The 12,174-nt window shown below is 42.0% G+C and overlaps 1 protein-coding gene across 1 annotated transcript in view; it reads right to left on the bottom strand.

Annotated features, from left to right (window-relative positions):
* Positions 1 to 6,163, bottom strand: part of pcdh20 (protocadherin 20) — a gene marked incomplete at both ends in the record, with an annotated part of 42,401 nt that extends 36,238 nt beyond the window's left edge. Inside the window, one exon of the mRNA XM_080730300.1 lies at positions 6,026 to 6,163. Within this exon, the coding sequence (XP_080586426.1) occupies positions 6,026 to 6,163 (138 nt within the window). The remainder of the gene's footprint in view (positions 1 to 6,025) is intronic.
* Positions 6,164 to 12,174: the final 6,011 nt, after the last annotated feature.

The raw sequence follows: 12,174 nt of genomic DNA, 5'->3' as shown, positions 1-12,174 counted from the left end.
GTGCTTCTGCATCACAGCTGAAGGTAGACAGTCCTCTCTGCCCTCACAGATGGCCTGTATCCCTTATCTCCATAACCGAGTTCCTTCTGCTCTCCCTTGGAAAGAAAGCTATAGGAGACAAACTGTGGTGGAAGAAGTACTCCGATAGTTGACTTATATAGGTAAAAGCAGCGATACCACAATATCAAAGTACTCTTTTACGAGGAAAAGTGTGTTCAAAATGTCACTGGAGTAAAAGTACAAAAGTATTGGCATCAAAATATACGTACTTGAAGTACGTAGTAAATGGCAGATCTACTGGCTCACAATGGTCGTAGATCTGTTATTTTCAAAGCCTTTCAAAGCCTACTGTATAAGTCAGAAATAGGGCTAAAGTGGTTTATAATATAATAATGTATATCTGCAAGCTAAACTGAGTAACTAAAGTTTTCAAATAATTGTTGCGGAGTAAAAGTACAAAGTTTGCCTCTGAGATGTAAGGGAGTAGAGGTAAACGTATTGAAAATTGGAAATACTCCAGTTAAGTAAAAATACCTCAAAATTGTACTCAAGTACAGTAGGCCTACTTGAGTAAATGTGCGTATAGTTACTTTACACCATTGCCTACAAAAGTGTTACTGAGCCCGCATGGATCTGGTCTTGTGAAGATCACGTTCTGTCATTCACATTACGCATCACTTCACTGGCACGTTTCATTGCACAACTAAGTCAACAGTCATCTTGGTCATCTCTACATGTGTTCAAATGGATGGGCCCATTTGTTTACATTTGTATACTCTGAGTTACAAAATGACACAAACACTGATGATTAGACTGTGTATCTGTCATTACATCTGACCAGGGATTACAGCTGAAAATGAGACAAAATGACTAAACTGGCATCTTTTCACAAATGTGTATCAGCGTCCCTGTAACTTTAAAATGTATAAAAAAAAAAAAGAAATAATGATACAAATATAATTAGTAACTTGTGATTGGCGCACGCACGCACGCACGCACGCACGCACGCACGCACGCACGCACGCACGCACGCACGCACGCACGCACGCACGCACGCACGCACGCACACACACACACACACACACACACACACACACACACACACACACACACTAATCTGTGCCACAATGATCAGATGATTCTATGTTAAAGTCTACTACATACACCAAAGCCAAAATGCCCTCAACAGAAGACATACAGTAGTAGAGATAACAGTATTCAGTGCACACATCCTAGGCCATCTATCAGTGCTTTGGACAGTGGATTATTTATGGTGTGGGTTCTGTATATCCCGAGACTTCTCCAGGTTCATATATTCATTGTATTGAGGTAAAGCATCCTATACTGATGATGTAGTTGAAAATACATTAACAACAAGTGGAAGTCAGCTAAGGGAGCTCATAAATAACTAGAGAACCCACAATGTCACCACAATAAACCCGTGTCAACATCAATTATGTACCAACGGTTGTGATTGTAAGACGATGTGAAAACATGAGTAACGTTGAATACAAATTATACTAAGTAAGTCTATTAACATATACTGTCGCATGGGCTATTAATCTAATCGGTATGCTATGAAGTGTTTGGTTCCCAGCCACGGCACATTTTGAAGTGTAACTGAGAACTGTCTTTTCTTCCTTTTTGCTACACCATTGATATTATTCACCACATGAACCATAGCGTCCCTATTCTGCTGCCAACATTCAGCAAAAAAAAAAAAAAAAAAAAAAAAAGATCTGCAAGCTCACAATGTTTGTAGATCGCCACATTGCAAAAACCTCAATAGTTTGTAGGTCGGCTACTTTCAGCAAAGAGACTTTACAGAGAGAAAATAAGGAGTATGTAGAGCCAGTATAGAGCCCTGGGGGCACTGGTCAACTAAGTATATAGGGTTTAAGCGGTTCAGTAAAACCACTTGTGTATTCATGTAAGAAATAATTTGAAAACAGCCCACCTATGATTCTGCTTCATTCAGTGCATTACTGGTTGCCAGTATCTGTAATTGATCGTAATGATATAATGCAGCTCTCTCTCTCTCATGTAATTTGTGAAGCTGCGTTATTAAAGCCTGTGCACCTCCTTTTCATTTCTCTTCTACAAATGTTTTTTTCCCTCTTCTTTCTAATACATTAAACATTATACATCCCAAACATTTTTTTTTCCTAAATCAGAAATGGACTTTCCATCTGGTGCAATTTGCATTAGTGCAAAATGCCATTTTAATGAATATTAATACTTTTAAATTGTTACATACTAATTCAATTTCTAGAGGGGATATGTCTGGTGGCTAGCGAGGGTGTGTGATGAATACTAAAACGAAAAGCTTTTCTAAAAGCAACCTCTGGCATTGGTTGGCTGGGTAAAAACAAGAAGCAGGCAGAGGAAGGAGCAGATGGGATTAAAAGATTTTTCCCTTCTCTCTTTTCTTCCTGCTCTGTTTTGGTAGCCCCTCGGTCTTCCTCCCCTCTCTCTCGTCCACCCCATCAGTTCCCCTGTCAGCACACCTTCAAGCCCAGTGTCCCTGTGCCAGTCATCCTGCCTTAGTGCCTGTCATTCTGTTCCAACTTATTCCTGTTGGCCACCTGTCAGTGTCAGCACATTCATTAAATACATCAAAGAATTCCTTCAGTATGGCACATTGGCAATTAAATGTCACTCACAATCAATACTATAATCAATACAAAACATATTATATAGTATTTAGCATTGATTATTTATCATTATATGTCAATATTCCTTTTTTCCCTTCGTTTTAGTTTAAGGTTCCATACATTTCTTTCTTGAGTTGAAGTACTGTCACAGAGAACTCATTAGCCTATCTCCTTAAACTCCTTTGTGGCTTAGTAGCTCATTCACTGAGATGATGGATTATCTGTTAATGGACCAGGTGCATGATAGGATGTACGATGGTATGATGCTCATACTGTAGCTCTACACCTGGCCCACGGTGCAAACATTCTGTAAACTGTCTGTTACTACAAGGCTTGCTACGTGATGCTTGATGATATGCTAAGCCATCATCACCGATGATTATAGCAAAGCATTAAATCGTTTCCATAAGTAATTCCCGTGCAAAATGTGTATGGTCTTCAATAAACCATTCAATAAACATCACCTTTCCATAAAACGATTTTGTTTTTCCATAAAACTATTTACAACGTTGGACACATAATAATATGTGTAGTCCCTGATACTGCTAATCACCACAGTTGGTCATGTGGCATAGTGGAAACGAGCACATTTCTGCCCCAATAAATGGAGTTGCCTGCCTCTTCTTTTCACCTGAAGGTGAGGAACATTCCCATTTCTTCTCTCTGCTGAACAAGCACCCCGGCCAACCTGTAGTAGCACTAGTGAAGTGACAGAGATCGCCATCCCCTGCCAGCTTCCCACCCTTGAACATGATGGCCGGTTCATCGGCCAAGCCAGAGGAATCCAACCATTAGTCTCTGCAGTGGAGAGCAAAAACTACTCCCCTGTGCCACCCAGACTAGTAACAACATGCTTTTAGTGATCAGTCCCAACGTATTTCCTTGTTTTGCTTGTGATTTCTGACTTTTCCTCATCACACGTCACAAGCTACTCATTCACTAAGCTTTAATGAGTGATATTTTTGCATGATTTTGATCTTTTGCCAGCTAATAGCCGGGCAACTTCTGCAGAATCTGCACCCACCTCCGAATGTGATGTCCTGGCATCACATTCAGATGCAGATGCAGAGGGGGTTATTGTATACAATATAAATAAATCAATTCTAGAAGCCCAAATTCCGCTGCCCTCTGTAAAAGAAATCACTTAGGGAGGTGCATGATTTCCTCTTCAGCCAGAGGCATTCGCAGATAAAAGGTTTTACAGGCTTAACAGGACTGTACGTGGGACAGTTCACAACCTTTTCCCGAAGACAGAAAAGCTTGAGGCGGAATTTGTAAAAGAATGACTCACTCCCATACATCCTTGATTTAAATCTTTAATAAGCTTATTGCTCTTGCCTGAATGAGCAGTGTGTCCTCGTAACTCTTTAATGTCACCCCAGTGAGATACAGTAATTAATAGAAACATTAGTCAAAGTGATTTAGAATGGGGAAAGGAGTCACTTCAAGAACGTCCTGAAGTGTCCTTCTCTGGCTACCTTGTTGATGGATTCATGTATCTCAGTGGTAACTCGTGGGCGTGCTCAATCGCGCAGGACTGCATTTGGTAGACCAATAACTAGATAAAGTAGATGTGGTTGCACGCTATATTTTCAAACCTTATTTATTAATGTATTAATTATATTGTTCATCGTTGTCAGGTGGAAACCTTCTAGGTCCAAAACCGTTCGTTTTGTATTTGTCATTTTGAAAATGATTTAAAATAGTGAAAATAGATGATCTACAAGCACACATCGCATCGCGGCAGTCTTGTATGATGAAGCAGGGCTTTACTTTACATAAAACATACACATTTTAAACTTGGAGATACGAGGTTTCTGCCCGACAGTGACGATATGTCAAACCTATTCACCACTCATGATATTGCCTTGACAGACCCACAGAAGGTATCAAAGTATCCTTCCTTATGCTTTAAAGCTGACTCTATACCACCGTAACTGACACGGTGCTGTGCATCAAGGGCTCAAGACTGTACACAACAATGTTGCTGTTTTTTCATAGTTCTCTCTACCTTGAACATTAATCATCTGCCACCTGCAGTCAATCACAAAGACGAGCAGCAGCCACCCACTCATTTACATTACAACCAGCCACGATAGCCCTGAAACATGACGGACACTGATAACATGACGTGTGACCGTCATGGATGAGGATTTACGGAAACGACTTTGACAGCCTATACAAACTACACAAACATTGAGATTTCACAAGCAAAGTGCTTAATAAAGTCTTAAACCTGTCTAAATTAGAGTTATCAACAAGCCCTACCCGGCCCGACTAGTTAACATACATTTTAGGCCCTACCCGGCCCAAAAACGTCAGGTCGGGTCGGGTATGGTCGGGTTTGGAAAGAATTTAGTAATAAAATACAAAAATAAATACATTTTCCTTTTTCATTGAGCCCGAGGCCCTACCCGGCCCGACTAATTGGCATACATTTTAGGCCCTACCCTACCCTAAATGTCGGGTCGGGTTCGGGTATGGTCGGGTTCGGGCAGAATTTGAGAACTCTAGTCTAAATACTGTCTGGCATTGTATACCCGGATCCTCCATGTTCTTTAATAAGAAGCCTTTTTATCCCATCGTTTTCTGTTCTCCCATGTATTTCCTGGTGTTCTCCATGCACACCAACTCCATCTATTGAACACTGAGATGTGGACGTGGCCTTGCAAAAATGGGTCCGGAAGGGTCCGGAAATACATGGGAAAACAGAAAATATCGGATAAAAAGGCTTCTTATTAAACACAGTACTTGCCAAAAAATAACCCTTTCTATGTAGCTCCCTGCCAGGCCCGATAATCCAGAGAATTTAATAAGCTTTAATTAAAAAAAAATACTTAATCGAAAACCGGAACTAAAAAAGCTGAACTATCCGCCATCCGTCCGAGCCATGGGATGGTTCCATTCACTCACTGTTTATACAACACGGGAAGCTACAACGTAAACACGCACGATTCATTGTTTGGAGGCCGATCATGCACACCACGACCACGTTAAAAGGTAAGAGAAGAAAGGCAGTGAGCTACATAGGGAAATTCTCATGAGTATCGGGACTCGCACCAAATGAGTTAAAGAACACGCCAGCATTTAGACAGGTTTGAGGCTTTATTAAGCACTTTGTTTGTGAAATCTGAATGTTTGTGTAGTTTGTATAGGCTGTCGAAGTCGCTTCCGCAAACCCGGGTAAAATCCTCATCCATGACGGTCGCACGTCATGTTATCAGCGACCGTCATGTTTCAGGGCTAAACCAGCCACATGCTTATCGATAAAACATTGGGTCTGATGAATTTAACATAGGCCCTTTTTTAGGAATACAATTTGTTCCAAAATATATTCAGCAGTCACGAAACTAATTCTCGAACGCTTGTACAGCCTCAATGTTTGGCTGGTGTTTATTGGCTTGACCCTGAGAGCTGTGCGCCAGTGTGACTCGATGCCACTCCACGGCCTGCATGCCTGAGGGCAGCGGCTCAGCGCGCCGGAGCTGAGGGCCCTTGTGCCTGCTCATTTGTTCAGTTTGGAGAGCAGGTTAGGACAACTACATCCATGATCAGGGGCGTCGCACCAAATTCTGGGCCCTGGGTACAAGGATTCACTGCGGGACCCCCATGGATGTTCTTCATAGGGGGAGGTGGTTTAACCCATTTAGACTGGGAATGCATTATTACGCATTATTTTGTGCTAACTATTGAAAAATAGCAGATATACAAGCTCACAGCGCGGCACCGAGTGCCGCGCTGCGAGCTCGTAGATCTGCTATTTTTGAGAAATCGTGAAAAAGTCTTTGAAAAACCTATGTTTCTATGTCAGTGGTGCTCAGACCTTTTCATGTGAAGGACCCCCAAAAATGGCCACAGACCCCCATCTCAAAATTAGTTCCATAGACCACCCAGAAGCAAAATTTTAGTTACAAATGTTCGCTTAAAAAATACATACGGTATACATACATTCAAAGATTTGCAAAAATGTTCACGACTTTTAAAAAATAGCAGATCTACAAGCTCGCAGCGCGCTGTGAGCTTGTATACCTGCTTTTTTTCAATATAGCTAAAGCATAAAATAATGAAGGCCCCTCCACCTTGGGCCCTAGTAACTCAGTCCCACTTTTCCCCCCCTTGTGACGCCCCTGTCCATGATGACGAAGGAAGAGCGATGCGCGCGATCTGGATTGCATTGGCGAGTGAAACGCAGTGCTTGTTAGATGTTGGTTCCAAGGGCAGTGGAGGAGTGGCTGTGTATGGTGGTATTAGCTGGGGGGCATGAAGCGCAGAGCAGGGCATTATTAAAAACCATCTGCTTTCCTGCCGAGTCAGAAGGCCGGCTGGACACGGTCTCTAACGGGGGCCCTTGTTTTCCAAGAGCCCCAGGCAATATGAAAATTGGAGTACAGTAGAGGATGGGGATGGCTGAAACATTACATTGTGTTTATTTATTTTTTCATTTATTATGCTTTTGTTTGTTTCTGCTTCTGTTTCTCTCTCTCTCTCTCTTCTCTCTCTCTCTCTCTCTCTCTCTCTCTCTCTCTCTCTCTCTCTCTGTGTGTGTGTGTGTGTGTGTGTGTGTGTGTGTGTGTGTGTGTGTGTGTGTGTGTGTGTGTGTGTGTGTGTGTGTGTGCGTGTGTGTGTGTGTGTGTGTGTGTGTGAGAGAGTGTGTGTGTGTGTGTGTGTGTGTGTGTGTGTGTGTGTGTGTGTGTGTGTCTGTGACTGTCTGTGACTGTCTGTGTGTCTGTGTGTGTTGGGGGGGGGGGGGGGGCTGTTATATTTTTATGGAAGCATATTACATTACAGTGGTCGGGGAAAGCGAGCAATAGGAAAATAAAGAGTCCTCAAGCTTTTTATTTTCTGGCAGGGAATGATGTGCCAAATTGTTAATTCTGTTGTACCTCATGGGGTAGAGATACAATTTTAAACAGTGCTGGCTGTATATTACCCTCTTCAAATATGTTTACCATCTGCAAAGATATTTGAGTTTTGCAAAGAACTATAGACATGCCTGTTAAACCTTGGTCTCTTTCTTTTATTATTAACACTAGCCCTTAACCGTTCAAAGATATGAGCTCCAAAATGATGTGCAGTGTGTGGGTTATGGGATGTGCACTGTGCACACAGTATATGAGGGATGGAAAGTAACTTTAACTGGTGCTTGCATGATGTAGGAGCATCAATGTAAGAAACCCGTTTCGTTTAATGGCTACAGAGATACTGCTCACTTGGGCTGTTGTGTTTATGCATTATATTTATTTAACATGGTAGTCAAATAAAGTCTTTAAAAACAAAAAGGGAGACGAATCAAACACATTGTTATCATGTCAGCAGGTGCAGCAAGTAGGCCTACACATAGGTATAGCTTACATTTCTATTTAAAAATATATTACTTTTTGCATGAATACAGATCATCGTAACGGGCCATTCAGTCGGATGCAGTTAGAATGAATCTCGGCCCAGATAATCCACCATAAAGCAGAAGTGGAAAGCATGAGAGGTGAGCAGATTATAAAGAGCGAAGGAAATGCCAAGGTGTTTCCAGAAATCTATCAATAGCCCAGGGAAGGGAGCTAAGTCGATACAGGATCAGATTTTGACGTCATGCTTTGGATATGAGGGGGGGCGGTTATGGGGGCTGTCTATCAACAGGACTTACGAGTATAAAGCCATGCTACTGTAGCTGCCCCTAAAGCTGTGCTGCTCCTTACAAGCCAACCAGATATTTGGGGAGGCACAAGACGGGACCATGAGGTCACTCAAATCATTGGTAGCCCTGGGATCCAGGCATTTCATTCAAGAAAGAAAAGCCTGGGGAAAGCCCCCAGTAACTGTGGTTAAGTCAATGACAGGCAACAAACAGGTCGTTGTCTTTGATGCTTTCATTGATAAGAGAGATCACTAACGAACTCTTGACACTTTTATGGCCCAATCAATTACCTCAGTTCACAACCCCTTCGAAGTTCAAAGGGAGCAATTAAGAGCTCTGGCTGAGCTCCTGAAAAAAAACGAGATCCAGCAGCTCGTATCCCCGCCCTTCTGGGTCATAGAACGTAGCTCGGACAGCCTACTCAAATGGTTGCGTTACATCCACTGGGAGTCATGTAGGCTACTCAGCAAGTTTTATGGCAATCTGGCAATTCAACTTTTGAGATATCTAATTGTGGGCTCGCACACGTATGTTATCTTCATTATTTATTATCAAGTTCTCCTCAAAATGACGTAATCTATCAGTCAAGTTCTCCTCAAAATGACGTAATCTATCAGTCAAGTTCTCCTGAAAATGACGTAATCTATCGGTCAAGTTCTCCTCAAAATGACGTAAGACACTGCCTGTGTACCGACAGTACAAAGGCAGGGCCCTTAGTCAATGAGGTGCAGCCAAAGGGTAGATCTTTGTGCCCATACATGGTGTTACATGCAAGGCCACACTGTTTCGTAGGAACAGTATTTCTAGTTTGTAAATGGAATTGATGGCCTATGGATGGCGCTGGAGGAAAGGCAATGGGATCAATGAAATCAGTAGGGTTTTATTGGGGTTTATCCTCCACCAGCTCAGACTGGTTGCACTAAGTAAGTGTCATGATAGTCCGGCCAATATATAGGCTATTTGGATATGTGTTTCAAGTTGTGTACAACTGGAAATGTTGGTCTAATGTTGATGCAGCTATAGAGGAAAGGCCATGGGGTCATGCACCCCCAGAAGCAGGGCCTGTACTCTTGGGAGCTTGCACAGAAAAGAAGTCCATGTTAATCCAGCAGTTTTCTCTTGGTCGAGCTGACCCGAGCAACCACCGGAAGAAACGTAAATCGGCATGTCTAATGGGAAGCTTAAAAAGCTGTGCACAGTTGCTCAGTTTCTGTAGGTCAATGTGTTCAACATTGGACTATACAGTAGAGTTTAGGTTATGAGTTCAAGGCCTTTTTTTGTTGCATAAGTATATTTTGAAAGCCGATTTCCCTGGGGAAATTTGAAAAGCTCTCGGCAAACAAATAGAGACTCTCTCTGTGTTTAAATACATAGCTGAAGACACTTATGAATTCAAGCCACCTCTTGAAATAAAGTCATGCCTCCGGAAAATCTTGATAAGCCTTTAGAGAACAAGTAAGAGTTGTAAGGGTTGTCTCATTCTCCAGAGCTCACAGATCCAGGGCGTAGATTCACTTATTTATTTTTGTCCCGAATTTTATTGCCCAATCAGTATGGGGAAATGTGTCTTTTGTGCCACCATATTTGTGCCACCATATCAGTGGTGGAAAGTTTACTTCTACTCCATTACAGCTCAGATCCAAATACAGTACTTTTACTCCACTACATTTATTTGAAAACTTTAGTTCCTAGTTACTTTGCAGGTATAAATTATAATATTATAAAACATACATTAACCACTTTAGCCCTTATACTAAGGATATTTGAAAATAGTTGATCTACAAGCTCACAACGTGTCGCATTGTGATGCGTTGTGAGCTTGTAGATCTGCTATTTTCAAACACTTTTGGTACTTTAAGTACATTTTGATGCCAATACTTTCATACTATTATTCAAGTACATTTTGAATTCTGGACTTTTACTTGTAACAGTACATCTACATTGCAGTATTGATTACTTAAGTAAAAAATCATACTTTTTCCACCACTGCACCATGTCTGAATCATTGCATGAGAGCCTTGCACCCAGTCAAGGCTAAGATGACAGTTAATCTTGCATGCTGAGGCTTTCTTTGTTTGCATCAAGGCACATGTTCTTTAGTATGCTACTCACTGACCGTCTTCCCCCTCTCATCCTCTTCCAGTGGTATAAACAAACAGTAATGGTCATTTGTATTTTTGTTCCCCCTCACTGGTTCCTATCACATCCTTCAGCAGCTTAGCTTGACAGCTGTGCCACGCGCGGGTTAAATTGGTGGAGTTGAAAGCTTTTTTGCAGCGCTGGGGCCTGAGCTAATAGAATCCTCCATTTGCCTTTGGCCCCCGGGCAATGAGAGGAAAGGAATAAGGTTAAAGCCACGCTGGTAGCAGAAACTAAATGGAACATGATCCTCAGAAATACATGGTGATATTAAGGGGTGGGGGGGATACAGAGACACAGCTTCTGAAAAGAGGGCTTCCTCCAAATGAGACACATTGAACCTGTTTGAACAGAGGTCTGGGACTGAAAGGATAATCCTGTTGTCCAGGGACGTGCAGAGAATGTTAGAGAGGCAGGGGCTGACATTTCTAAAAGGGCCTTTTGGTAGAAATATCGAAAATAGCTTGGAGGTCGGCTATTTTCAGTACTTGATACCACACAAAACTAAGCATAAAAAAGGGCAATGGAGACGTGGCGTAACGGCATGGATTTCTACACAGAGAGGGCAATTATTTCAACATAAGATGCTGCATTCAAGTTAAGGAGAGTTTGGACGAAGCAATTCTATTGAATGCCGCCTTCAGGTATGGCATGGAAAGAGGGCATTTGCATTTCTTTCACCATAGTGAAAACTGCAATCATGGTCTGGAGAGGGCACTTTTTTACAGATGGATAAAAGGGCAGGGGCTCAAGCCCCCTTTGATGTCTATGTGTGCACGTGCCTGCCCCCCCCCCCCCCCCCCCCCCCCTCCCCAACACACACACACACACTCACACACACCCCTCTCTCACTCGCGCACACACCGGTTGTCGGTTAACTCTGCTGTGACACGTCAGGTGACAGTGTACATGCACACACAGAAACACAGTCATTAAATTCTGTCATGTTTCATCACCTTTCTCAGCCAATTCAGTGCCCTGGCACTACTGTATGTCAGTTCAGTCTGGGTGTGTAAGAGCTGCTCCGCAAATGACAAGCTGGATGCTCAGCAGTTTGGCAATTCATGAGGCAATAATCTCTATAAATGTCAGCAATTAATGTAGCAAACACAATAATATATTAAAAAGGTATTCTCTCTCCAGATGAGGAATTTGAGCTGCCTGATTGGGAAAACATTGTAATTTTTTAAATTTCAATCCATTGCGCATTTTTGAAGTTCAGTAAACAGTTTAGATATTTAATTCAGACATTCAGCAGATGGCCTTTATCCCAGGTGATTTAAATGCAGCACAAAATGAGTGTAAATGCATGTATTTCAGTAGTACCAATTATATGTAAAAGATTTGTTGACAAGGGACGTGTTATGAATATAGAAATGATGTTGTCCTGACAAACACTCTTAGCAGTATAGCAAGGGTCTTCAACAGGGAGTCCGGGACCCCTAGGGGGTCCTCAGAGTTACTGCAGGGGGTCCTCCAAATCTTTGTGTGATAGAAACTTTTTTTTCTCCTTTTTTATATTTAACCACTTAAACCCTAGCGTCCATATTCTGAGAACGTTAGCCAAAAATAGCAGATCGACTATTTTTTGGCAATGGTTTGGTGTAGATGGGAAAAAGAACACACTAAATACAGAGTGAAAGGTCAAGTGTATTAAGTATTGACAGAGGACGGTTCAAGTGGTTAAATATCTGACAATACAAATTGACATGAATCCAAAATACACTGCTGATTGTGCTGTCAAACAAT

Source organism: Nannobrachium achirus (genome assembly GCF_963921795.1).
Source record: "Nannobrachium achirus genome assembly, chromosome: 7".
Classification (NCBI taxonomy): domain Eukaryota; kingdom Metazoa; phylum Chordata; class Actinopteri; order Myctophiformes; family Myctophidae; genus Nannobrachium; species Nannobrachium achirus.
This window is presented reverse-complemented; position numbering and strand designations above follow the sequence as displayed.